General features: G+C 47.0%; 2 protein-coding genes across 3 annotated transcripts; both read right to left on the bottom strand.

Moving 5' to 3' along the window:
• Positions 1–252: 252 nt before the first annotated feature.
• LOC136301504 (fatty acid-binding protein, liver-like) lies at positions 253–2,444 on the bottom strand. Its single transcript, XM_066204561.1, has 5 exons — positions 2,382–2,444; positions 2,149–2,254; positions 1,013–1,185; positions 639–728; positions 253–363 (listed from the first exon to the last, which is right to left on the bottom strand). Exons 1-5 carry the CDS (start codon positions 2,427–2,429, stop codon positions 313–315), a joined length of 468 nt encoding a protein of 155 aa, XP_066060658.1. The 5' UTR covers positions 2,430–2,444; the 3' UTR covers positions 253–312.
• A 909-nt stretch (positions 2,445–3,353) lies between these two features.
• On the bottom strand, positions 3,354–25,201 carry MYOM3 (myomesin 3). Of its 2 annotated transcripts, none has more exons than XM_066204541.1 (36): positions 25,095–25,201; positions 24,890–24,964; positions 24,155–24,320; positions 23,812–23,969; positions 22,618–22,713; positions 21,907–21,995; positions 19,701–19,745; positions 19,365–19,505; positions 18,732–18,893; positions 18,333–18,474; positions 18,045–18,244; positions 17,709–17,762; positions 17,440–17,567; positions 16,649–16,832; positions 15,494–15,668; positions 14,787–14,908; positions 14,113–14,300; positions 13,852–13,978; positions 13,271–13,449; positions 13,082–13,196; positions 12,653–12,809; positions 12,224–12,333; positions 11,716–11,760; positions 11,457–11,593; positions 10,254–10,398; positions 9,133–9,192; positions 8,378–8,445; positions 8,016–8,126; positions 7,281–7,368; positions 6,644–6,682; positions 6,362–6,467; positions 5,449–5,612; positions 4,869–4,905; positions 4,734–4,756; positions 4,591–4,646; positions 3,354–3,927 (listed from the first exon to the last, which is right to left on the bottom strand). In XM_066204541.1, exons 1-36 carry the CDS (start codon positions 25,199–25,201, stop codon positions 3,631–3,633), a joined length of 4,296 nt encoding a protein of 1,431 aa, XP_066060638.1. In that variant the 3' UTR covers positions 3,354–3,630. The 2 variants fall into 2 exon arrangements, with proteins under 2 accessions (XP_066060638.1, XP_066060639.1); XM_066204542.1 differs by having other exon boundaries at positions 24,155–24,314.
• Positions 25,202–26,603: the final 1,402 nt, after the last annotated feature.

Genomic DNA, 26,603 nt, shown 5'->3' with positions numbered 1-26,603 from the left:
CTGGAGGCAGGAACTGAAGCTGAGCGTGTTCAGTCTGTGTGTGAGAAATCAAGAAACATTTCTGTAGCTTTTGGCTGCTCCCAAGGATTATTGTGGTGAGCTGGAACCATGTGGTTTATGTCCAGGTTGGGTTGTCTGGGGGGGCAAATTTCTGTCAGGACAGAGGGGAAACAGTCCTGCAGCAGGAGGAAGTGCTGTGTGAAAGGAGAGCAGAAATCATCAGATTTGATCAGATCAAACTGAGATCACACCTTGTGGAAAGTGCACTTTATTTCAGGTATGTGAAGGGGTCACAGGGGAGGGGATCTGCCTTCAGGCTCTCTTGCCTTTTCTGACCAGCGTTACTCCGCCGTATGTGATCGTCTGTGGGAGACAAACACACAGTTAAACTTTATAAAATCTATTTATAGCTGAGTGCCACAAGTGTCTGTAATCCATGCACAAATCCATCCTAGTCCACAAGAAAACACAGTCACAGTACCTGCCTGTAAATGCATGTACAACATTTGCCTGAATGAAAAATTGGAGTTGGTTGTGCCCCTCGGAGCAGTCTTCATCCACAGGGACACTGCAGACACTGTGAGCTAATCCACATTTCTTCCTTCAGTGTTTTTCTGCCCTTATTTCCTTACACTCACCTCCACCATTTCGTTTCCTTTAACTTCCTGCTCGTGGGAGAATTTATCTGATTTGCACACCAGCTTCCCGTTGACCATGTTCACAGTGCACTGTTGGAACGTTTAAAAAATATTTTCAAAATATTAGATTTTGGAATACAATTCGAGTAAGTGGAGGACTAATAAATAGGAAATAAATGACACTGGTGGTTCATAATGACAGCTGCTCATTTAAACTGGAGGGCACAGCATTTGGATAGGACTTTTAGGAGCATTTCTGTTTGTTGAAGTGATAGAAATGTTTGCAAATGGAAATGGTCCAAGCAAATTCCACTCACATGTAAACTGAGGTTTAGGGATAAATAAAGAGCTGTCCCATCCTTGGACTCCTTTACCTTTAGCTTCCTGCCATCCATGGTGGTGATCTCAGCCTCTTTGCCAAGTGTAAACGAGTTGGTCACAGATTTGTTGGGTGTTTTGGATGTCACAACAAAGTCATTGCCCTTTTGTTGTATTTCAACCACAGGCTTAATGTCTTTGGCCATTTTGATGGTGTCATCTGGCAGCCCTGCACAAACAGGCAAAGCGGGACATTTTGTTATGAAAATAGCAAATTCTTTTCTCCAACAAAGGCACCAAAGATCCAAACCAACACGGGAAGGTGATGTCCAAGTTGAAAGACAAATCCTGGTTTGGATTCCTCTCTTCTCTCTGGGCTTTTTGCTCCATTCCTTCTAGTCTGGTTGGGTTTAGATTTTATATTTGGTGACGTGTCAGATTATGCAGAATTTCTTTCCCTGAGGGCTGGCTATGGGGTGGCCATTCTCCATGAAAACCCCACGTGTGCATTACTTGATGTTCCCAGGGAGATCAGAGTCAGAGCTGCAGCAGTGGGAGCACCTCAGACTCCCTTTTTGGGGTGTCCCTGGCATGACTCGAAGGTGTCATTGTCACCAGGAGAATTGCTTCTCCCTGAATATCTCGTGTTTCCTCTTAAAAACCCCAAGGGGAATATTCTGTCGGCAAAGGTAAGTGGGCATTTATCCATGTAGCACCTCCTAATCCTCACAGATTACACCTGATAATCACTCAGAGATTACTGACACATCACAGTGATAATCACTGACAGATCCCTGACCTCTCATCACTTACTGTGGTGATCATTCCCAGCTTACTGAGGAGCTTTGCTTGATTCCCAAATTTGTGCTGCAGAAAGGGCTTCTGTACCAATAATTGGGAAGCTCAAGAAGTCATTGACAGCTTGTTTCTAGTTATATATTTATAGAATTATAAATTAATCAACACAACTTCATTTCTGTTATAGCTCTTCTTTCTTGAGGAGAAAGACAGGAGTTTGGGGGTTATCTGTGGCCTTTCTACATCAATTTACACAACCTTCAGCTTCCTTTCACATCCAAATCAGATCAAACAGATTTAACCAAGCAGGGCAGTTGGTCATGGAAAGAAAAGGGAAAAAATCCAGCAGTCAAAGCCGTGGTGGGAACGATTTGAGGAGGGAGCAGCCACTTACCCAGAGCCTTGAGGAAAGGCTCGATGTTCTCCTGGGCGTAGATGTGCCAGGTGCCTGTGAACGCCATGCTGTGACACACTGAGGGCTCCCCCTGCTCACTGCCATGCTATTTATGGAAAGACAAAGGCCAGCCCAAAATTGTCAGGGAGCTAATGATTAACTGGGGGGAAGAGCAATTATTAATCAGTTATTTGTTCTTAATGATGATAACCTCTCGTTCATGCTGCTCTTACCTTGGTGGTGTGTTTGTTGTGGGTCACTGACCTCGGGGAATTGTCCATCGTTGGTGGAAAGTGTTGCAGTGCAGCTTCATTTGTTTGTTTTGGGCTCACAGCTTCTGTGTTGAACACGTTTTCAGTGCCTTGAGTAGAATTCTTCAGATAAAGTTACAGTAGATCAAGGTAATTGGTATTGTACAGCAGGGACTTCCTAATTATCACAGTATTCTCTGCTGTGGGCACTTGACCCTTAAATGGTGGATAATATATTTATAGAAAATCATTCTGTTTCTTCCAAAATCGCTTGTCCCATTGCTTGAGGACAGGGGAAAAAATCATGTTGGAATGGGACATGAGTGATGACTTTACCCAGCAGATGTCAGTGGTGTGCACCTAACTCTGGATTGAATTAAATTCAGTTTCTTTTTACCTTTTGTTTTAATAGAAGATAAAACGTGGAACTAAAAGATAAAACACAGAACAGTGCTTGGAGAGTGAATGCAGGAAGCAAATAGGATGTGTTGTTTTTTCTTCTCACCAGCTGCACAAGAAATTCTTCCCTCATTCCAGCCCCTGAGTGATGCTCCTTGCTGTCTGTGCAGGCCTGACTGTTGATTTTGGAAGACTTTCATTAGCTTATGTGTCTTGCAATTAGATTGCTTAATTCAAACAGAGCCTGTATCCCAGGGGTGCCTGACCTTTCTAAGTTAACTTTTCATTCTATTTAAATAGAAACCCAATCCTCAGCTTTTTCTTACCAATTCATAACCCTTTTTTTAGTAGGTAATTTTAAAGATTCACACAGCAAGAGCCAGATTTATAATTACATTTACCTGTGAGAATTCCTGATTTTCAGGGCCATTTTTATGTGTGGAGTGTATCCTGACTTCCCACAACCCCCAGCTGGAGTGATTTCATCATGGATATACTGAAAGCAGTGCTGAGATATCACCAAGGGCTTGAGTTTAATCACACACACAGAGAAAATCTGTTCCAAGCAGTGATTTAATAAAAAACCCCTCCATGAAAGGCTCCTGTGTGAATCCTCTGGTATTTCCCACGTGGATTTTCCAGGCAGGGTCTCTCTGGAAGGTGAACATGCACTGTATACACACACACACCCCAGGATTGTTCTCTAACAACTGCCAAAATACTGAAGTATTGCTAAAATAAACGCAGAGACACAAGCCTGAGTTTTAGGGCAGAGACACTGAGAGGCATCTGAAGGAGTTAAACTCCTTTGAAATTCAAGGAGACCATGAATTCATTTAGGCTTTTTTGTGGTGATCCCAGCTGGGGCTTCCTGCTCTGTTCCTATTGGGATCTCTCCGTGTTTATAGACACTGATAGTGACCTGCCCTGTCTCAGAGCCGTATTTATTCTTGACATAGATGCTGTATTTCCCAGTGTCTTCATTGCAGACTTTCTCTATGGTGATGGTGACCATTGAGCCCTTCACATCCATCTTGTATCTGTCCTTGAACACGATGACCTTCTCGTTTTTGAACCAGGTGATCTCTGGGTAGGGGTCTCCAGACACACAGCAGGTCAAGCACAGGGTCTGGCGTGGAACAGAGAACAGAAATGGATTCTGGAGCTCTAGATGTGCAGGGAAATACAGTTCATAGAATCACAGCATCCTTTGGGAAAAACCTTTAAATCTGAGTCCAGCTCTTAACCCAGCCCTGCCAAGGCCACCACTGGACCATGTCCCCACGTGCCACAGCCACACATCTTTTAAATTAAGAGCAACAAAAATCAGCTCTCACATTTTCATGAGGTGACATTCCAACACTGATACCTGATACTCCTTTTCCTGATATCCTCCAGTACCATCAGGATTAACCTGCCTGAATTCACTGGGTGGACTCATGTTTGTCTTACTGTATTTTTATATCTTCCTGTGCAGTGAAGTGGCACTAAAACAGGCACGTGGTGAGTTTGCAGTGACTTTGTGGGGTTTTGTGCTGCCTGTGTAAAGGGAAATGTGACTCAGGAATGGAAGCAGGGAGTTGGTCTGGTGGGAAGATGAGGCCAAGGCCTTGAAAGTCCAGTCCTGTGGAATGGGAGGATCAGAAAGGATCTGGCTGTGAAGATGACCCAGGAGGGCACCACTTCCCACCTCTGGCAATGCCCAGGAGGGAAAAACAAGGATCTTTCCTCCCCCATCAGTGATCCTTCTGTGTCAGTGCAAGGACTAATTAATGAAGTTACTCAATATTACCTTGTCCTCCATGATGGTGGCAACATCTGGCAGACCTTGAACGACTCTGGCCCGACCTGGGAACGAGCAAACAGAACCTTTTCGTTTTTCTTATCAGCAAACTTGGCTCTGTTTCACCGAAGGGAAGAGATTGGTTTACTTACGCTTCTCTGCTATTGCTGCTTCCCTGAAAGGGAGAGAAAATGATTGTGGTTTTATTTATTAGCCATTGCATTAACAATTTAGAGTGTGAGACTCAAAAAAGATTTAGCTGTGAAAATATTTAGGGAGGAACTTACTTTAGCCTCCTGTGCTCAGCCAGGGCATCCTCGAAAACTGCAAGAACGAAAGGTGTTAGGGGAAGTTGCCTTTTGTTTGACTCGGTAGGTTTAGCATTGTGGTGTTGTTATCAGTGCTGGGATTACATGGATAAGTGTAATTATCCTCTAGATGATATCTGCCCTGCCTTAAGGAAACACAGCTCTGTTTGTGTACTGCTGGAATGAGTGGGACCGAGGTCTCTCTCTCCAAAGAGAAGTTCAGAGGAGGAAAAAAAACCTCCAACAGTTTGGAAAAGCCTTTGTAAACCTGAAAGTTCTCTTTTCCAAGATGCCAGCTGTGAGCTCAGTTGTCCAGTGGAGGAACTGGACACAGCCCAGGAGCAGCTGCCCCCTTTCATCCCTTCCCCAGCAGTGCCAAGGCTCCCTAAAGTCTTCAGTCCTTTCTCCTGCCCACTTCCCCTCTCCTCTGTGGGCTCTCACTGTCCTCCTTTCCCCAATTCCCCAGGGAAACCAGCCCCAGCTCCAGTGAGGGAGGGAGGATTCCCTGCCCGGGGTTTGCAGGGCTCCTGGAGAGCAGCTCAGGTGTGCCTCAGCTCACCTTGCCCAGCCAGGTCTGTGGACAGCCTGTGGGAGCTGTTGCCATCGAACAACTCCAGGGTGTATCTGCCCTTGTCAGCCTCCGTGGGCTCCAGGATGTGCAGCCAGATCTGGTTCATGGTGCTCCCAGCTCTCATCCTGTCACGGCTCTCCAGTTGTTTCTCCCTGAGGAAACAAGTGATGTCATCTCAGAAATATTTAGGGGAGCTGGAGAAATCAGAGCCTTCACTTTTTTTCTGGACCTGTAGTGGTTGGAAGTGTGGGAGTGAGGATTCATTTCACAGAGCGAGGGAATCCCACGGGGCTGGACTTTCAGGCAGTTTGCCAAAGCTTCACAAAAGGCCTCTTGGTTCTTATTTAAGGGATTAAATCCCATTTAGATGTTGAATATTTGTAAGTATTTAGCCCTTGAATGTCATTAAAAATTCGCCTCCTTCTCTACATGTGTAGGTGGCATCTAATAAAACACCAGCTCTCTATTTAGGAAGGCATTATGAGGCTAAATTAGTCAGTGCTTGGGAAGAATTTTGTAATTTTGGTGAATATTTTTTATTCAGAGTGGGGGAAGAGAGTGATTTAGGAAAACATGGAGTAGTAAAAATAAAGTGTTGGAAAAAATTCTGTCTGTAACCAAGGAGGCTGTAACTGAGCAGTATCATAAGTGCAGCATCATTATTATCCTAGTAAAGATGATCACTTGGAAATAGCGCTACCATAAAAATAACATGACTTTTCATTCTGGAATTCCCAGACTTGTTCCAGGATGAGAGTGAATTGTGGATTTCAGCCCTTACTCAGACAAATCCACAGTTGCCTGAAAAATTTATGGGCTCAGGCCCTAATATTTAATTTTGGATAAATAGTTACAAGGAACTGAGCTCCAGAAGGTTTGCAAATATTTTTTTGGGACTTACTTGTGGTACCAGGTGGTTTTCATGTAGTCTGTGTAGTACTTGACTTCTGTGTAGATTTTGATGCCTTCCTCAGTGGGCTGGATTTTCAGAGGCGTGGCAGACAGAGCTGGGGGTGTAAAGGGAAGACTGAAATTGAGCAGGAATGCACAGATTTACCTGTTCCCTCACAAAATCCCACCCGGAGGAGCAGTGAGGGGGTTGTTCCACACCCAGGGACAGCTCTGGGGCACTTGGCTCTGCCTGTGCCATCCCACCTTTCCCCTCTGCTGAGGGCTGACATACCACTGATCCTGCACAGCTCCTTCAGAAGCTCCTCAAAGGCTGAAAGACAAAGATTTTAGTGTCTGTAAACGCAATTCACAGCAAATCACATCCGACCTGCCAATTAATTTCACTGTGGTTGGGATGTTTGATATCTTTTTTCTGTGGCCAAGCTCACTGGGAATGGAGGTTTTGCCTCTGATTCGTTTGTTTTCAGACGCTGGGCATTTCTTACTAAATTTAGATGCTCCTATCTCCCTTCACACTCATCATGTGCCTCCCAGCCAGGAGATTGATGTGCCAGGTTGAAATGATGGATTCCAGATGTCAGGGCAGGATTTAATCCTGGGCAGCAGAACCTTCTGATTGATTCTGGGTTGAAGTGACTGAAACATCCCAGAGCTTTTACCTGTGCAGCTTGACAGAAGTTATAGTGCACTCCTGGCCTGAGAAATGACTGCAGGTGGGAATGACATTAGCACCTAGAGCAGGAAACTCTTTACACTTGACCAGTAACTTTTTAATGCTGGTTTTAACTCCTAAAAACAACTGGGACATGTAGGTTTCATAGAAAGTGAGGCTATGTGGTTTTAATTCCGAAATGAACTCGGGGCAGGGGTGTGACTGTGTCTTGTTGTGTGATCCAAGGTTCTCTTACCTCCTTTTGTCAGGTCCAGCTGGGTGGAGTCCTCCCCTCGGTTATCTGAAACAACTGCTTTGTACAGGCCCTCGTCTGCTTTGCTTACCTACCAAATACGTGGGTGCCTGTGTAATATTGATTAAAAGAACCCAAACAAGCCCCAAAACAAACAGCACCCCTCCCAAAGACATCTCCCGTATCATTGGAACAGGGCAGGATTTGGAAAAGGGGGGAAAGCTGAGATTTTCTCCTTCCTTCCCAATGAATTTGGCTGAACTGAGCAGAAATGAGGGGGGAAAAATGGGTCATTTTGCCCCAAAACCTTCTGTGAAAGGACCGGAGGGGTCTGGTTTATAAACTGTTGGTTTTGGGGGTCGGTAGCTCAGCTTTTGCCCTCAGTCCCAGTGTGAAACCTGAAATCCCTCCGGTTCTTTTCAGCCTCTCAGGACGTGTTAAACTTTGAACAGCCACCCACTGTTAAAAACATCTCATTTCTTATTAGAGCCTTAGCATCACAGCCTGGTTTGGGTGGGAAGGGACCTTAAAGATTGTTTAGTTCCAACCCCCTGCCATGAATTCCACTCGAATTCAGAGTCACAACCTGTCTGGAACATTAGAAGTTTCTTCTCTTTGCTTTTCTCGGCGTTTCTTTCACTCACTGGGCTCTACCCAAAACCCACGTGGACCATTAATAAGACCAGCCCATATTTTTTGCCATTTTCCTGTGAACCTCTGAGGTGTTTGATGCTTCACCTTTGAGATCTGCAGAGTTCCCATCCCAGTCTGTGGGTCAAACGCTCCCCCAGCTCGTGCCTTGTGATTGAAGAACCACTGGAAGCTGGTGTCCTTCCTCAGGTTTGTTGCCTGTTCCAAGTCAACATTTAGAAGTCAAAATACATCCCATTTCTTAATTCTTGGATGTCCTGATACGAATCATCACTTACATTACTCCAGGACCTGGGAATTTCCCTTCTTTGTTAAAATTTCTGCCCAGAATAAACCATCTCCTCACTGGCACTGGTCTGCAGCAAAGCATTTGCACCAGCACTGCTCATACCCTCTGAAAATTACACCTCAAACTGAATGCTGAGGGAATTCAGCCTGGACGTGGTTACCTTGCAGGTGAGGAGCACTTCACAGCTCTCCAAAATTTTCCACGTCAGGTTCTCGATGAAATGTGGACCTGGAAAGAACAGAAACGTCCGTGGCGGTGCCTTTGCCGTGTTTCCTGCGGGAATGCTTCCATCTAGTGCTGGCTTCCCGCGGTGCAGCCGGCAATTCCCGAGTTCCACAGGCAATGAGGAGGCGAAAGTATGACATAAATTACTTCAGCTCCTTTCACCCCACAACTCCGAAGCCCAGAAGGAGACTGGATTTATAATGTGCTGTCACAGTCGCTATTCAATGAATCTTTATCCTCACTAGCAGGGGATCACCTTTCCAGCTGTAGTATTTTTCCAATGAACTTGTTTATAAACTTCTTTATGCATCAGCATAAGGTGGGACATGAAAGTAGAAAGCATGGACCTTTGCAAACTAGAAATCCTGTTTTTTCCAAGGAAGGGCAGTGGATCTTAATTACAGAGTGTATATTCAGGTTGGACAATCTCCAGAGCTGGAAAGCGTTCAGTGCCACAGCAGTGAGGCACAAGATCTCTACTGATAAATCTGCCTAGCTTGGCTAAAACTATTTCATTATTTTGATTTTCAAGGGCAGGGCAAAGTGTCTGAAAGCAAGGAGGAGTCTTATCTTAGTGACTTAACCAGCTTAAATAATGTGTTTAAAAAGATGATGAAGTGAAATACATTCACTTGGGCTGGGCCATCCTGGCTTTATCCTGACAATTCCTTAGCCTTTGGCTGCTCTTACCCTGCTTTTTCTTCCACTGTCTCCGTTTTGCTTCAGCTTCTTCTGCCACTTTAGCAAAAGCTATGGAACAGCAAAGGACAAAGTCAACAACCCCCCGTTATTGGATATTTCCTGTACAAAAGGTGTTACCATGAGAGCTGTGCTGTTTGCTTGTGCTGAGGGCCTAACATTTATTTTCATTAAAACAAAAGAGCCGTTGAAGGCTTCACCGTTGAGCATTTAGCAAATTAAATACAAGATTTCACCATATAAAAAGGTAGGCTAGAAAACCTGAAATTAAAATACTTGAAAAGTAAGAATCACTGAAGGAGGCAGAGAGCACAACCACATCTAACTTTAGTCTCTGCCTTTCCATTGTCAGTAAAGAGAAATGAGCATGTCTAGAGCACAGCTCACCAAATTAATTTTCTCTCCTGAACCCAGCAAGTGCTGGATCCCTCTGGGAAAGTGCCTGTGTCTCTCCAGGGAGTCAGGGAGATTTTTGGGTTTATGGGCATTTTCATTCAAAAACTGAGGAAGCTTTAGAAGGGCACTTGAAAGCAAAATGCAGAGAACTGAAACCAGAGATGGGCACTCGATGGGGAAGGATTTGAATGAGAATCTTGTTCCTTTCTATTTTTATCTAATTTTAGGAGGCTCTCTGTACTGCATGTCCAGGGAGCTGCGTGTTCCATGCCGAGCTTTTGTGCCTTGTCCTGGAGTGCAGTTGACACTTTCTTTATTGCATTCAGTGCAGTGAACCAGCTGCTAAATACACTGAATTTCCAGCCTTATCCTGCCCTGAGATAAATGACTGCACACACTCCACTCTGCTGCCAAGGCACAGTTCACCACTACATGCTAATATGGGAAACATTTGGAAGAAAGAACTAAGCATTCCACCTCAGCAGACTGCTTTTATCATCAAGCACCTATTTATAAGACCAAAAGCTTTAATTTATGGTAAAGAGAGATTCAGATCATTTCTTAAATGGTTCCTGGACTTTAAATCTGGGCTAAAATTTGCTCTCCCCATTCCCAGTGTGCCATTAGGACTGCTGGAAATACTTTGGGGCCATAAGTGCCTCCCAAACTTTCCACTGAGCATGGCAGTCTATATTTGATCCTGAATTTCCACTTACATTCATCCATGAGAACAAGGGTGAATTGATTTTTGGCTTTCCCATCTTTGAGCTGGGCCGTGTACATCCCTTTGTCATCAGCACAGAAATCCTGGATGATCAGTTCCACGAGGCCTTTCTCTCTGACAAAGTTGATTTTGTGTGTCTGTGGAAAACAAAGGGAACAGGATGAACTGAAGAGTTTTTTCCACAGTCGGTCAGATCCTGGCACAGCATCTTCTACAGCAGATATTGCAGTTATTTTGTACCTGTGCCCTTATAAACTCCCCTCACTGGACAGGGTAAGGAAGGCAGTGCCCTGTGCTGTGCCATGCTGGGGGATCCATCTATTATTTATGTGTGTGGGAATGGTAGAATTGCTTCCAGCAGAGAGAAAATGGCTGTAAAACCACCTAGCACAAACCATTCTTCCCTGATGGATATTACAGAGCTGACACCAGAATATCTGTGGTTTTTAGTGGCATGGAAGTGTTGCCTTTAGTTCTAATCTGTGATGTGTAATTACATATTTGGCCAGGGTGAGGAATATCTCCCTCCCTTGCCGAGGTGCAGGTACCACGGAGCTCCTGCAGGTGCCAGGTGCCCAAAGACAAATCTCATCGTTCTGCCTCACTGCCCCCTTTGCTCTGAGCAAACATTGTCCTTCCAACGAGCCTGACAAATGCTGTTCATTGTGCACAGCCGTGTCAATTCTCCAGTGGAGAGGAGACAGGTTTTAGAAGAGATAAAGCCTTGGATAAACTTGTTACATGTTGATTTAACAGGGCACTGACAGCTCCAAACTGCTCTGGCCTGGTCCTGTCCTTTGTCCTGGGTGTTTTCTGGGTGTTGCTGCTCTACACTGAGCTGACAGCCCGTGATTTATATTTCTTCTTCATTCTCAACTGTTCTCCCCTCTGGTCCTCTCATTCCAAGTATTTTTTAAATGTTCTAATATTAATTTGATATGGGAGGACAAGGAGGAGGCCTGAACGTTTTTGTGGATGTGTGAGGAGGTTGGAGGGTGCTGTAACACACAGGGTTATTTCTAGTGCTTTGGACTGAGAAATAAATCACTCCCATCTGCTCCTAGAATTCATGAAATGTGTCTGTGTTGTGTTCAAAACCCCCCTCAAAATATCTGACGGGAATTTAGAAAACTGGGAACATGCCATGTTCAGCAGTGGGAGAGTCAATCAGGATTAAATGCAGAATCAAACCTACTGGGGTGCTGGTGAGCTCCTTGTCATTGAAGATGAGGTGCAGCTCAGCCTTTGGGGACAGCTTCTCCACCTCCAGCCACAGCCTCACTTCCCCTTTCTCCAGAACATCGATGTTCCAGCCAGATATCAGCTTGATCACTGGCAGACACAGAGAACCAGCAGGGGAATCACAGGCACACCACAGGGTTTGGCTCAGCCAGGGCTCTGCTGCCTTCCCTTTTCCCAGGCTGGCCCTGCGGCTTTCCGCTGCTTCAACTTACGTGGGTTCCTGATCTCGTGGCTCCGTTTCAGTAACCTGTCCAGATCTGAAATGCACGGAATAAAAAGTCAACACTAGGCCAAAAGAAATTAATTGTATCAATTTAATTTGTTGATGAACTTTATGTCAAAGAGAAGATAAAACATTCAGTAATGGGGAGGAATAGAAAAGGTGGTGAAGGTAATTGTTGGTTACATCTGAATAAAACGTTGGTTGAATCAATTCAGGGAGCGTGCTAAAGGAGTTTTAAATGACTGTGTCAGTGTAGCCAAATGTGAAATCTGAACTGCAGTGGAAAAATGACTTTGCAGGAGCACGGAATCTTTCCTTAGGGGACTGTAAAAGAAACTGCCCTTGAGCCTTCAAGGAATGGGAAACATCTTTTTACTGATATCATGAAGTGACATTAGGCACTCACTATTCTTCTGCTAGAAACTTGCCTCTAAACATCTAAGATTAGAAAATGAGGGCACATTAGTTTTTTGATGCTGGCAATTACCAGTTTTTACCTTCTTTTGTTAAAGTGCAGCTGGCAGAGATATCATCATCTACGTCTGTGACCTCCACTGAATACACACCCAGGTCCTTTTCTGAGGGCTCCTTCAGTATCAGTTTTGATCTAGAAGTAAAGAGAATAGTAGCAAAAGTCATATTTTCCTCAGAAATGATGTCTCCTGTAACAGAATTTGATACCCCCAGGACAGGAGATACAGAACTCATTGGAATTTATAAATGACACTGAGGAGCAGGGTAAAGATCCTGGGAATACGATGGCAGCTGCTCCCCAGAGTGCAGTGAACAGCCCCTTGCCTGGACTCCAGGCCTGGGGACCAGGGAGAGGAGAGGGAGACACTTGGCTTCACCTTTTTCCTGGTGTTTAATGTGCTCTTTACTCACCAATCCATGATTCATTTTCTCAGTGTGCATTGGATACTCACCTATTGCCCTTCTCTTCAATCTGGACTCGGTCAGCATCTGGAGGTCCCTCATAGTCCTTTGACCAGATAAATTCAGAGGAGTCATTCTTTTCAGGAGCTTCAAAGGCCAGATAAATGAAACCCTCTTCATCCACCCCGAGTTCAATTTCATTTGTGCCTGTAGGAGCGAAAAACCCACAAAACATTCCTTAAAAAACCAGATCAGGGCTGAGCTTCTGCACATCTAACTGAAAAAACAGCCCCCAAAGCCGAACCCCACAGTGCACACTTAGAGCTAATTACTTTGGGCAGTTTGATTTGTTCATCTTTCTTTTACTGAGGGTGTTCCCTGCTGTGAAACAAGTAGCTGACGCGTCACAAAGCAGTTTTTCACCCAGATCATGCGTTTATTTACAGACTGGCCCAGTCTCATGGCTTTTAGTTTCATACCAGGTTTGGTTTTAGCCACCACAGGATCCGAGGGGAGTGAAGGGGGTCCAACTCCAGCCTTGTTCAGTGCTCGTACTCGGAAAATGTAACATTTCCCCGTCTCCAGGTCTGAAACCTGCAGGAAACACGGCCAGGAATTAATGTCACACCAAGAGAAGCAGCACTTGGACTCTGAGTGCAGGTACAGACCTTCATGTGGGTGGCGGCTGTGGGCTGCTTGTTTATTTGTTTCCATTCCTCGGAGCCTTCTTCACACAGGTCAATGAAATAGCCCGTGACTGGCCCTGCCCCCTGGTACAGGGGAGCTTCCCAGTGCAGCTGCAGGGAGGAGTCCCTCACCTCAGTGCACCTCACGTCGTAAGGAGGGCCTGGCACACAGGGGAGCAGAGAAAACTGCGCTTGGGCTGGGTTCAGAGAGCAGAGTTTAAGGTAAAAGTTGAGTAGTGGGTCTGTAGGGGATGCTTTCTGTGCTAATTAGGGGTAGGTTTATAAAACGGCCTAACCAGCTGATTTAATGGTATTTGCTGTGGTGTAAAGAAAAAGGGATTTAGAGTTTAGGTCCTGATTCGTCGTTCTCTGGAAACACTATTATTAAAAATCCCTGCGTGCTCTATCTGTGTAATGCAGGAGTAACTCCCTGCATCAGGACTTCCCTGGAAGTGTTTGTGTGCTTTTCTGTCCTGGGAGCAACCATTTCTGTGGTAGAAACCCCTTGGGAGAGTGAGGAGGTAACAAATCCAGCTTCCTGGGTGGTTTTACATCAGGGATACCTGGCTCTGGCATGGTCCACTCCTCACATCTGAACAAGTCACTGGGCTCAGACACTTCTCCAACTCCAGCCCTGTTCATGGCCCGGGCCCGGAACTCGTACAGGTGTCCCTGCTGCAGGCTGCTGACCTTGGGGTGCAGAGGGGCAGACATGGTTAGTTCAGCCCTGCAGGGCTGGGGAGGCCAGCAGGACACTGAAGAAGTAGAAAAAACCCAGCTGAACCCTTGGTGCAGCTGTTGCCAGCTGTGCTCCAGGTGGATACCGTGCAAACTCGCCGAGGGATTGGCTGAGTGTTGACCTCGTGCCAGTCTGGCTCAGAGTGGTCGTGCTGGTCCAGGAAGTATCCCAGGATCTTTGTTCCTCCTTTGTGCTTCGGGGTTTTCCAGCCAATGGTCATCTCAGTCTTGCCACAGTGCAGCAGCACAAAGTCACGTGGGGCCGAGGGACAGGCTGGGCACAGAGGGACAGACACAGGATGGTCAGCACAACGTCCACCTTCTCCTTTGGAAGTCACAGCAAAACCCTCGGATGTGTCTCTGGAGCTCCCTTGCCTGGTGCCTTATGGTTTGTGTGGCAGAAAAACTGGGAGCAGTGGGTTGATAAAATGAGGAGCACGCAGGGTTAGATCCTGGATGGTGTGTATGGTTGTAGGATTTTCTGATTTCCCAGAGAAATTCCCAATGTTGATTTCCAGACATCGCATAACCGAGCGCTTAAAATGGTCACTTGTACCCAGGGCCAAATTAACACCACAAGTGTGACCCACTGCTGGGTCAAAATGCTAATTAATTATCTCCGTCCATGCTTGGTGAGTGTAATTGATGGCAGAAGCTGCAGGGTGCAAGGAGATGAGTTCCCTTTTGTTTTGTTTCTCGGACACTGTCACCATAGCAGGCGGATGGAGGTTGGAGGGGTTTAATTTTGGTCTCTACTCACCGATCGCTGGCCTGACAACGATGGGATCTGTTTCTGGTGAGCTGTCACTCAGTCCTGCCTCACTGACAGACTTCACACAAAACACATATTCCTTTCCAGGCTGCAGCCCCGGAGCAGTAAATCTGGGAGAGCAGAAGAGTTTGTTTGTGTTTGCCTGTGCAGAGGTAAACAGTGCTGAAACAGACAGCAGCACACTTTAATTAGGCTTTGTTCTCACAAAATCGTTTGTCATTACAAATTAACGCCTCACGTGAAATGGCTCCAAATAAATCACAGTGGGTATGGATCAGATGGAGAGAAATCACCACTGGCAGGGAGATAAACAGGACTTTTTAATGCACTTCTTGTGCTTGACATGTGACCCCCAAAGCTGGAGAGTGACTGTAAGTTTTGCGTGTGATTGACACTGACTTCCTCTGGTGGAAAACAGGCAAACCCATGGAATGTGGTTCTGCTGGAGCCCCAGGGGCTCTGTGCAGCCCCAGCCTGTGGAGAGCACACAGCCTTTGCTGCCAGCTCTGGGGGTAAAAGCGAGGCTTGGAGCAATCCTGGGCCCTCCAGGAGGCCGTGGTGCTGGTGTGCGTGCCAGCCTGGCTGTGGGGACTGAAGGAAGTTCTTTTTTTATCTGCAACACGACTCCAGCCAGAAGCAGAAGAATCCAGGTTGGGCCCTGTCATCCCTCCGAGGAGCAGAGGGGCTGAACTCACTCATTGCATGTCACTGGCTTGTTGTTGACTGTTTGCCATTCCTCCGTGCCCGTCTCCCGGCAGTAGATGTAATAGCCCAGGGGCTCCGGGCCCTCCTTGGGCTTGTCCCACTGCAGAACAACAGATGTCTTGGTGTCTCTGAATGCCAGAACCTGAGATGGTGGAAGTGGAGGAGCTAAAAAAGGGAAGAAACAAACAAAAACCACAGACAAAAGTAGTGAGGGGTAAAAGCTATAATTTCAAAGAGCCAAAACTATTATAAGCGAGGTGGCCTGTTTGATTTATTCACCTTTTCCAGAGCACCTTTTTCAGTTTGTTGCCCAGGGAAGCTGTGGCTGCCCCATCCCTGGAAGTGCCCAAGGCCAGGCTGGAGCAGCCTGGGATAGTGGAAGGTCCCTGCCTGTGGAGGAGCTTTGAGATCCCTTCCAACCCAAACCATTCTGGGATTCTGTGGAATTAGAGCAAAATGCCATGGACAGGGGCCCACTCTACAGGGTCTGTTCTTGTGCTTGCGTTTGCCAGATGTCTTCTTCCTCTCCCACTGATTTCTGCAGTTACCCTTCTGAAGCAGAGGAGGAGCAAAGCTCAGCTATTGATTGTCCTTGGCTCCACCCTGAACTGGGACCTGCTCCACTCTGCATTTCCATTTATGAGCGAACGCTGGAGCAGCTTCAGTGTGGGACAATATACAAATAGTCAGTGCTCATCTCTCTGCAGAAGAGAAACACCAACGTGAGCCTTTGGCCCTCTCACTGTCAGCTCAGCCCAGGAGGAAAACAACCCAAAGCCAGAGCTTGAGGTTCTGCCTGAGCCCCCCAAGCCAGGCTGCTGCAGCTCCTGTCATTCCTTCCACACTGTCACCTCCCTCACACCGTGCTGGAAACATCCTCGGATTAAACACGGGCTTCAACTGTTCCTATTTCATTAAATGTAATTCCCCTCTCGCTGCTTGCTCAGATTAACACTGCCCTGACCAACTGCAAACCAATTAAAGGAGGATTTAAGGCTTCAAGAGATTTCCTTATATCAAAGCCACTGCTGTGTAATCATAGACCATGGAGTTCAGAGGAGAGCGTGGGCAGGGGATCCCCTCATTCCTTCCAGGCAATCCCCTCTCCACATGGTTAGTGCAGAGCAGAAGAATGCAATAATTACCCGGTTTGGTCCCGGCAGTGACGGGCGGGCTGGGCACCGAGGGCTCGCTGATCCCGAATTTGTTCACGGATCGCACGCGGAACCGGTAGGATTTGCCCTTCACCAGATCAAAGAGTGCAAATCTTGGGGAATTTACTGGCGTCTCCAGGTTCACCATTTGCCAGGAATCGCTGCCTACGAGCGACTGCAACGAAAACCGTGATGATTTACATCTCCTCCTGTGTGCACAAACCCCTCCTGACCAATAACAAAGCTGCGCTTTGGAGGAGAGGAATTTACAAAAGGCTCCAAACAACACACAAACCAACGCCATAAATCACGTATTCCTCGTTGGTCTACGCAAATTTTCACCCTTGACAACAGAGGGCTTTGCTACAGGAGGGGAGAATTAAGGAAATTGCTTAGAAATGAGGAGATAGTGCATGAAAGGAGACTGGCAGAAGATACTAATTAACAGACAGAATGATTAGTGGGGAGCTCATGGGTGAGGTATTGTGCAGTTCTTCACAGCTTTTCCATCTTTCAGGGCCTTAGGGCAGGAACAGCTCTTCCTACTAGAGTTCTGCCACCAATCTGTGGTGTTAATATTCCTTGGCCATTCCTTGTTAATCATTAGTCCTTGAGCTGGTGTCAGAATCAGGGCCGTGGCTCAGGGCACAGTGGGGCTGGAGGAGGCTCAGCCAGCCGGGTTTGAGGCTGGATCTCCCCAGTTCCTAACTGGGAATGGCCTCACCTGAGAAAGAGATGGTTCTGCTCTGCAGCTCCCCTCCTGGGTGATACCATTTTCTTACCTTTTCCACGTAATAATTCAGTGGCTCTCTGCCTCTTGGATCTGGTTCATCCCAGGCCAAAGCCACATAATCTTCTCTGACCTCACTGGCATGAACGTTGGTGGGTGGCAAGGGAATTTTAATGTGTCCTATGGGAAGGCAGAAGAGGCTTTAGTGATAATGTGGCAGGAAAATAAAGGTCTTTTACAATGGATTCTGTTCTCCCACTATAAATTAAGAATCTTCAATAACAAGAAGGAGACAAACACTCTGGGGAAATTTGAACTCACCCTCCAGGTCATCCTTGGATATTTCTATGGTCCTGCCCTCGTCGTATGGAATCACTGCAGTGACAAACAGGGCAGTGTTATCCACCCACAGGGAGATAGACAAACCCACAGGGAGATAGACAAACCCACAGGGAGAAAGACAAACCCCAGGCCTGGGTCACTGGTTCTGTGCACAATCATGGACATTTTATGCCACAAACAATGGTATTTTGAGCTTTTTTTTCTGTTCAGAATGCTCCCAGGATGGGCTCAGCGAAGGCATTTGTGGGAATGGGGAGGATCTGGACAATCTGCAGTGGTCCTGAGGGAGCAGACTGTCCTGGGTTCAGAACCAACCTGTCACTCTCTTGTCCCTGCTGGCATCGTGGGTTGTGACGGGGTCAGAGGCCTTTGAAGGGTGGCTGGTGCCAGCCCTGTTGACAGCCCTGACCCTGAACTGGTACGTCTGTCCTTCAACCAGGCCCAGCACTGGGCACCTGCAGCTCTTCACAGCCTGGGCACTGCACTGCTCCCACTCCTCTGTGCCGGCCACACACCTGCAGGGAGACACAGCCCACGGGCTTCCTGTGCTCTGGCTCCATGAGAAAATGGGGTTTCTTAGCTCCAAGGTGGTGCCTTACAGACCTTTCAATGAGGTATCCCAGGATGGGGCTTCCTCCATCATCGCTGGGGGCTACCCAGGAAAGGATCAAGCAGTCTTTGTTCACATCGTGGCATCTCACGTTGAGGGGGGATCCTGGGGCACCAGCTGTTGGTGCTGCAGCATCTGTAAAACACCAAGTGAGGATTTTGTTCTTTTCTCTTCCAAAATTTTCATTGAGTAACTTAATTTTAAATATCTAAGGGCCTCTCCCAGTAATAGGAATTCTATTTTCTAATACCGAAATGACCAGCGAAAAGAAGATTTGGTCATTGTGATGATTGTATCCACACACAAAATTAGGAGCTGTTTCCTTGTGTGTGAGGGTGGGGATTCCTTTCTGCCAAGGTCTTAGGACAGGAGATGTGTAATTCTGCAGATACCTCGGACAAACACATAAGTGGTCTGCTCCTTGTATCCTTCCAGCGAGGGCACACGGACGGTGTAGAATCCCTCATCCTCCTTGTGAGCACACGGCACAGTCACAGAGGCCTCCCGCCCCTGGCACCTCAGCTCCTGACCTTCTGAGTCCTGCAGCAGCTGCCCTGTGCACCAGGAGAAGGGGGAAAGGGAATTCACCTGGATTTGCCTGATTAAGAGTGGCGGTATTTATTTCCAAGTGCCTCAGAAAGCACGGAAGGAGATGAGGGATCTCTAAGACATTCCTGGTGTTATTTTTGTGCCTCCAATTGCCAGCAGGACAACACAAGAGTATCCAAAAGTTTTCTCCCTGGAGAACCACAGGATTTTCAAACTAAGGCTCTTAAAACATTCTTATGGACAGCAGTGTCATTACCTCCAAAACATTTCAGTGGTATCATCCTTTCCAAATGGGGAGAAGACAAACATTAAATAGTAACACCTGTATCTTGAGCAGGGCTGAGAACAGCTCAGGAATCCTGAATTTTAATTATTTCCTTTTTTTTGTGTCTCTGTGAACATTCCATCACAGCTGTGAATTCCAGTGGGATATTCCCAGAGGTAAATGCACATAAACTCAGCTGCTGCCTACAAACCATCTCTGAACCAGGTGATGCCTCGTTGGTGCTCCAGTAAATCCGAGGAGAAGTAACAGGAGAGGGTGAAAGGTTCCTTCTCTCTCGCAAACAAGGGTTTCAGTGGAAAAGCAAAATCTGCCTCTCTGGCCAGAAGGGATCCTGTGGAATAAAAGTCAGCAGGATGGAGAGACTTCCAGAGCCTTCCTCCTGGAGTATTTTTATTGTCATATATTTAGAGTGAGCCTTGCACTTCTCATGTGCAGTCAGGCCAACAGGAAAAGCTCTCAGGGAAAAAATAATCAACTTGCAGCTGGCAATAAACATAATGAATAATAACATCAATGGTTTACTCACTTTTGTATATTTCTGAATCAAATCCTGACTCCTTTCCATAGTATTCTGTAAGACAAGGGAAAAATACATTTAGCAAATCTCACAGAGTGTTTATCTTCCTAAAAGCACCCAGTGATGCTCAGCAATTAAGGGCCGTTTTTCCCTCAAGACAGCCCTTAATTTGAACCTCTAAAGTGTCATCAGGGGGCAAAACTTTAATTCATTTGACAGCTGATGCCCTTCACAAGCCCCTGGGGATGTGTCTGCAGAGGAAATCGTTCCCAGGACTGTTCCAGTGGAAGCAATCCTGCTCCAAATGCTCCCGTGCGTGCAGTGATTCAGAGCTAAGAAGGGTTTTGTCACTTTGGCTTCTGCCTTTTCAAGCAGACAAGTTAAAACCAAATAAAAAATAAAGATTTGACTAAAATCAACCCCCTGGGTTTTAACAGCGTTTCCAGAGGATGATGTGGGATTCTTGGAAACTATCAGTGACTTCAAGATTTAACCAGAGGATAGGATTTTTTTGTTGTTTGTGCTGAGACCCTGAGGCAGTTCCTGGAGCTCAGGGAAGGATGTCCCCAAGGCAGCTGTTTCTGGATTCTCTGGAGGTGCCACAGGTGGATTCTTGGCATCACAGCACAACGTGAAACCATTTGGAGCTGAAATCCAAGAACTGCTGCACTTCAGAAGAAACCGAGGTGTTTTTCTCTCAAGCTGCAATAAATGCCCATAAAATAAAGCCTGTGCTTCCAGTGGCCGAAGTTTGGCAGGGGCAGACCAAGAAATGAGTGTGACCACGGGAGAGGAGGGAAATGTAAAGCACTGGAGGTAAAACAGCCTCAGCCCTGTGAGACCCTCAGTGATGATGTCTTAGGGAGCTGTGGGTCCCAGGGAGCCCGCCCAGGCTGCCAGGGGCCAGGGGAGGAATGTTTCCAGTGGAGGCAGGATTAAGGGCTGCCTGTAATCTCTATTTTCAGAGCAGTAGATGCAGATAGCAGGGGGAGGACTCGGGTTACTGGGATGGGTTTGGGAGGAGGAGCAGGGGGCCCTCACCACAGTGTGTGCAGTGGTTTGTCCTGGTGAGGGACAGGTGAACCAGGCACCCAGAGCTGTCCCAGCCTTTGTGTGCCACACCACAGCCCCTGCTCCATCCTCATGCCTGCTCTCATCCTAAACCTTCCACAGGGAGTCGAGAGGAGTAGGTTATTGTTGGTGAGGAATTTTGCTCTCAGGCTGCTGCTTTGTGGCCACAGTGTGAGAACCTCCTGGTAACTTTTCCAGTTTGATTAGGGTAGGGGGAGTTTAGGAATCTGGGAAGGATGCAAATGAAGGTTTTCTGGGCTTTAGAACCCTGAATGCCTGCTGCTTATTTCCAGATATGCTGGATTTTGACACTGGCTAATTAAAGGTGTGATAATACACTGCTTTTACAATCCTGGAGCCACGTTCTTCTGCAGGGATCTGCATCCCAGACAGGATTGAGATCAAAATATGGTATGTGAAAATAAGTGAGGTAATAACACAACCCATGGCAGGGGCCTCTGTCAGGCCCACTGAGGGGATTAATTGTCTACAGTCCCGTGGGTCTATTCTGTCCATGCTCTTTGTTACAAAATTTTAATTTAGATATGAATATATGAAATATGAACAGCTGAACCGTGATCCCATGAGACTGCTCTGCATATTTCTTAAAGCTTGAGTTGATTTCCCTTTTTTAGTGCTGGTGGTTTATTTACTTCCTTCCCCACGTCTGGATTTGGCTGTGCACAGTGTGTGTCTGTGGAGTCTGTGCCAGTTATTTTAAGAACAGCAGAGATCAAAGAGGAAAATGTTGCATTTGCCCTTGGTGGTTACTGATTTCAGGGAAGAACGTGGCATTCTCTGCAGTCATGCTCTGAGAGGTCCCACTGAAAGCCTCAGTTCTTGGGGAACCATTTCTTGCTTGTCTTTAGCAGACTCTTTGTAAGCCCGTTGTGTGTTTCACCGTGGGGCTGTTTCATTGCAGTCCAGAAGAAATAAGCACCTAAATTTAGTACAATTTTATCCCAGTGAAAGGACAGCTGTGCCCAAATGGAATCTGAAAGGAAAAACTTTGGCTGGGCCCAGAAGTGACTAAGGAAGAGAGGCTGTTCTATCCTTTTCCAGAGTGCTTTCACCAGATAATGAAAATCTTTGGGAGACGCTGCACTATTTGAGAGTTTAAACCCAAAGGAACGTTTGTACTTACTCCTGACAAGCACTGTAGCAAAGGAATAAGCTTCACCATACTGATTCTTTATCTCCACACTGTATTCAGCAGAATCTTCCATGGAGCATCTGGAAAAAAGAAAAGTTCCCCTTCTTCATATTTCACAGGACAAATTCAAATGGATTCCCCTTTAATCCCGGAGGTGTTTGCTTTTCATCCAGAAGCTGCTTTTCCTTTCAATTACAAGGATTTCTGGTAATTTTTAGTCAATTTTTTCTCTTGAGACCCAGAAGGAAAACATTTGAAGTGCTGACCAAGCAAAAGGCCCGTGGAACGCTCGATTCCACTGAAGGTTTGCATTGTCTGTCACTGTATAATTCATGGATCAGAATGGATGTTGTTCTGATTACACTGATCCATCCCAAGTCACGTTTGTTTGTCTGCTCATGAAGTGCTTAATGTGCATTCCTTACCCTGAAGGAAAAAAAGTGCTGCTGATGCATAAGAAGAGGAGTAGAAGTAAATGAAGTCATTACATTTTGTTTGATTTAATTTTTCTTTGATTTTTTAAACCTTGTGAGCTGCTGTGGTGATTGGCGAAGGTTTGGCTCATACACAGCAGCCTAAAGGCGGGCAAGGTCAGATTCCAGAAGAATTCCTTGGTTTGTTTATCATCCACAGGCCGGGAATTTAGGGAGAGCAGGTCTCACTCAGCTGTGAGAGCAGCTCAGCCGAGGACACAGCCATTACCTGCTGATGTGCAGGGTCAGCATCCCAAATTTATTTCTGATCTTGTATTTTCCTGCTGGGGCTCGGCGGAGATCGATGGGGATTCCATTTTTACACCTGGTGGAAAAGAAGGAAACGTGCTGCTAGGAAAGGACCCACCTCAAACCCCACGGGAAAGAGGAGTGGACATAATTCCCTCTTTTACAGATCTCCCTCTTCAATCCAAACCCATCTGGGAGCTAAACCCAGAGCCCTCCGTGGTCCTGTGTGCCTGCCCAGCCTTGGCTTCGCATTCCCTGCCCTGCAGCGCCTGTGAGGGAGTTCACAGATGTCTCTTCCCTGTGTTCCCCAGGGATGTGTGGGAGGTTCAGATTCTCTTTGCTCTCAGAATAATTCAGAGAGGTCGTTCTGGAAGGACACAGGACGTGCAGAGCTCCCACAGGGCAGAGCTGCTGCCTACGAGTCATTAGTAATGCAAATGTTTGCACACTCAGACCTTCCAGAGGAGGAGTGGTCAGTCACTTCAAACTGATCCAAGCACACTTGGCATAATCGGTGTTGTGAGGTGGTCTTTCGTTTATTTTTGGTATTTATGGTGTGTGCTGCACTCAGGCCCAGTCCAGAATACTCTCCCCGTGAGGTTGTTAATACTCAAAGGGAGTAAATGACAGTTGGGTTGTATTTTACAAACTGTAGGAGCAGCAGCAGTTTAATGCTGAAACTCTCATGGTGTCCAAGGCAGCCAGGCCTCGTTGGGGCGTGTTTGTGGTGATGTAGTGCTAAAAAGAGGTTCTGGGTTTGGAGACTGAAATCCCAAGTTTGCCTGTGGAAAACCAAAGGAAACAGGGAAAGCCCCATGGACACCAGCCCTGTCCCAGCAGGATCCCACAGGAATGTCCAGAAAACAGGGAAAACCCCATGGACATCACCCTGTCCCAGCAGGATCCCACAGGAATGTCCAGGAAACAGGGAAAGCCCCATGGACATCACCCTGTCCCAGCAGGATCCCACAGGAATGTCCAGGAAACAGGGAAAGCCCCGTGGACATCACCCTGTCCCAGCAGGATCCCACAGGCTGTCACTGCTCCCGTGTCCTTGCTGGGGTTCCGTGGGACTGCGCACTGAGGTGTTTGCTGTCACCTCGGAAGCTGTCCCAGCCTCCCAGCCGGCAGCACAGGGCCGGCACTGCCCGGGTGCGGTGCTGGCGCTCCATACCAGGTGGCCTGTGGCACAGGGGAGCCCAGGGCAGTGCAGGCCAGGGTGACATCCATGCTCTCCCAGACGCCGTGTGCGCGCAGCGGGATCCAGAACATGGGCGGGCGCCCCGAGCGCAGCTCCAGGAATTCCTTCTCCAGGGAGGCCTTCTCCAGAGCCTGTGCAGGGAGACACGGGCTGAGGGCACTGCAAAGGGGTCGTGTTGTTACACGCGTTCTCTGACATGAGCACATTGCAGTGGCAGGGGTGCAAGGCCCTCAGCTGGAGGGGTTTGGGGGTTGTCCTAACACCTGCTGAGGTGTAGGAGCACAGTTGGAAGCCTGTTGGCGTCTGCTGCTCTGACCTTCCTGCACAGCCCCTTCCGGTCAGCCCTGACCCGGAGCAGCCTGCAGATCCTGATCACCTCCTCTTCCATCTTCTCCATGTCGTTCCCAAAACGAATCCTCTTCTGCCCCCTCTGTTCCAGCTCCAGGAGGTCAGCTTCCCTTCGTAGATTGTACTCCCTGGAACTACATGATGATAAAAGCTGACAGAAGTCAAGATAAAACTCCTTTTCTTTTTCTTGGGGGGTCCTTTCTGTTGGTTATGGCACATTTTTTGGTTAAATCAGGAGTGTTAAGGACAGAAAGAGCAGCTGATGGAGTGTGGGGAGGAATGGCAGGGAATTATCAGCACTCCCAGAAGAAATGGAACTTCCATGGGCACCCACTGTTTGGCCACTTTTAATCCCGGGGAGGAAGCTGGGGAAATGATCAAAGGGAGGAGAAATGTGGCTGAGATGTTCTAGGAAAGAGGGAGAGTCCCATCTCTTACCATTCACTCATTAATCTCTCAGTATTTTCCATTTATTCCTATGAAGTCTGGTTTCTCTCACACCCCTACATGTGAGCAGGGCACATAGCACCATCATTTCATCTCCTGCATTTTAGCTGAGGCCTGGTGTTTTTAGAGGAAGAACCTCTGGATTGAACCTGCTCTTTTTGCTTCCAGCAGAATAAGCTGGGAGCTGTGACCCTGATGCAGAGCTGTGATGTTGCCTACAGTGGTCACATTGGAGTTGTGAAAATTCCTGACTTACTTGGATGTTTCGGAGGTCAAGGCAAGGGCAGCTGCTATCGATAGGTCTGAAAGGCTGAAAGTCTCCTCTTCCTCGCTTCCAGGGGCACATTCATGGAAAGGAATCCAGATAATGTTCCATCACTTCACAAACTCAAAGTTCTACAACTTTGTGATGATGTGTCTGCATCTGATTGACTCAACCTGTCCCCAGCTCTGGGACTTACCTGGTTCGAAACCTTTTTTTCCTGGTTGTGGAGGTCATTTCCAAGCTGTGTTTCCTCTCCTCCTTCTGCTCCTCCTCTCTGTGGTGGAACAAGGCTCGGGTTCCCATGGTGGGATGTCAAAGCCAGACTTTCTTGCTGGAATAGATTTCAACATTCAAATCAGACACTTCAACAGAATCTTTTTAAGTCCTTGCTCTGCTTTGGAGTTCAGGGGCTCTGAGTGAAGGTTCAGATAAAAATATTTCTGACATCCACACTGTGAGAGGGGTTTGCTTCATGGTGCTTCAGTGGGAAGTGGGGTCAGGGGGAGAAATGGAGTCTCTGAGGGCAGCTGGAGCTGTCCCAGGACAGGGAGCAGGCAGCCCCTTGTGGGTAGATTTGTTTCTCCAGGATCTTGTCAGGAATCCTGGGATGGTTTGGGTTGGAAGGGGCCCTAAAGCCCATCTGGGGGACAGGGACACCTCCCACCAAACCAGGGTGCTGCAGCAGTTCCTGCTCCTGAACCAGAGCTCTCCCTCAAGCTGCCAGCTACGAATCTGTAACTCCCCACTGCCAGGCTGCACAGGGAGCAGTCACAGCCCAGCACTCCCAGAGGATAATTTATCCAGTCCTTTGCATCCTGAGGGATCAGGGGTTTCTCCTGAGCTCTGAGGGAAAGGCTGAAAAATCATGGAGCAAACAGCATCCTCCCGAATGTCAGCCTGCAAGGAGGGGCTCAGTGAACAGCAGGATTTTCCCCGAGAGTGACCAGGAAAGTTTCCCGGAGACATCCCATTCCACAGGTGAAACACAGGAGCAAACGTGGGCACTCCAGGCTCCCAGCCCTCCCTGGCTGTTCCCAGCCTCTGCTCTGGGAATCCACAGTGCTCTGCTTTAAGGCTCTGACTAATGGGTGGGCATTAAATGAAAGTCAATTTTTAAAGTGGATCCCTCCTCATCTCCCTGTCCCTGCAGTTAAATCCCAACCACCCGGCAGGATCCTTGCACTGGGCACATTTACACGTTCTAAAAGCTCGGGTTACTTTGGAAAAGCAGCTTTGCAAATGTAATTGTTGCTGGATAGAATTTGTTCAAGCATAGTTGTAAATCTTTCCCTAGCTCGTGTTCCATGACTGAAATTTTCCCTTGGCAAATCTTCCACCTGGATTTGAGCTTTGCTGCTCTTGAATCCAAACTTGATAAAAATACAAACCCTCGGCTTTTCCTGGTATAAATTTCTCATACAGTTTTTTTACATGCACACTTTTCTGTTGACGTAAATAAATTCTTATAAGCAGTCCATGGAATAAGCAGAGTTGTTGCAGTAAATGCAAAATATTCCAACATGCAAATTAAAATACAGAATTACATTTCCTTCGTGGGCATTAACTTTGGAAGAAACAACAAATGCTGACAAGGAAAGGAAGAAGAAAATAAAACAGGCTTTTATGGAGAAAAATCACATCATTGTAATTTCAAATTGTCGCTTCTGCTGTCTTCAGAAGTGGTTCAGCTGCAGAATGAGTCCTG

This window comes from Chamaea fasciata, unplaced genomic scaffold, assembly GCF_029207755.1.
Source record: "Chamaea fasciata isolate MVZ Bird 193981 ecotype frontalis unplaced genomic scaffold, bChaFas1.0.hap1 SCAF_26, whole genome shotgun sequence".
Classification (NCBI taxonomy): domain Eukaryota; kingdom Metazoa; phylum Chordata; class Aves; order Passeriformes; family Sylviidae; genus Chamaea; species Chamaea fasciata.
This window is presented reverse-complemented; position numbering and strand designations above follow the sequence as displayed.

What these genes read in the sequence shown, in the direction of transcription:
- MYOM3 (XM_066204541.1), bottom strand. Translation starts at nt 25,201, where the DNA reads ATGGGAACCCGAGCCTTGTTCCACCACAGAGAGGAGGAGCAGAAGGAG. An exon ending in CCTGTGCCACAGGCCACCTG is followed by an intron (nt 22,714 to 23,811) that starts GTATGGAGCGCC and finishes CTTTTCCACCAG; the next exon opens with GTGTAAAAATGGAATCCCCA. An exon ending in AGCAGCAATAGCAGAGAAGC is followed by an intron (nt 4,647 to 4,733) that starts GTAAGTAAACCA and finishes GCTCGTTCCCAG; the next exon opens with GTCGGGCCAGAGTCGTTCAA.
- LOC136301504 (XM_066204561.1), bottom strand. Translation starts at nt 2,429, where the DNA reads ATGGACAATTCCCCGAGGTCAGTGACCCACAACAAACACACCACCAAG. An exon ending in ACAACAAACACACCACCAAG is followed by an intron (nt 2,255 to 2,381) that starts GTAAGAGCAGCA and finishes TTCCATAAATAG; the next exon opens with CATGGCAGTGAGCAGGGGGA. An exon ending in AAGGAAACGAAATGGTGGAG is followed by an intron (nt 364 to 638) that starts GTGAGTGTAAGG and finishes TGTCTCCCACAG; the next exon opens with ACGATCACATACGGCGGAGT.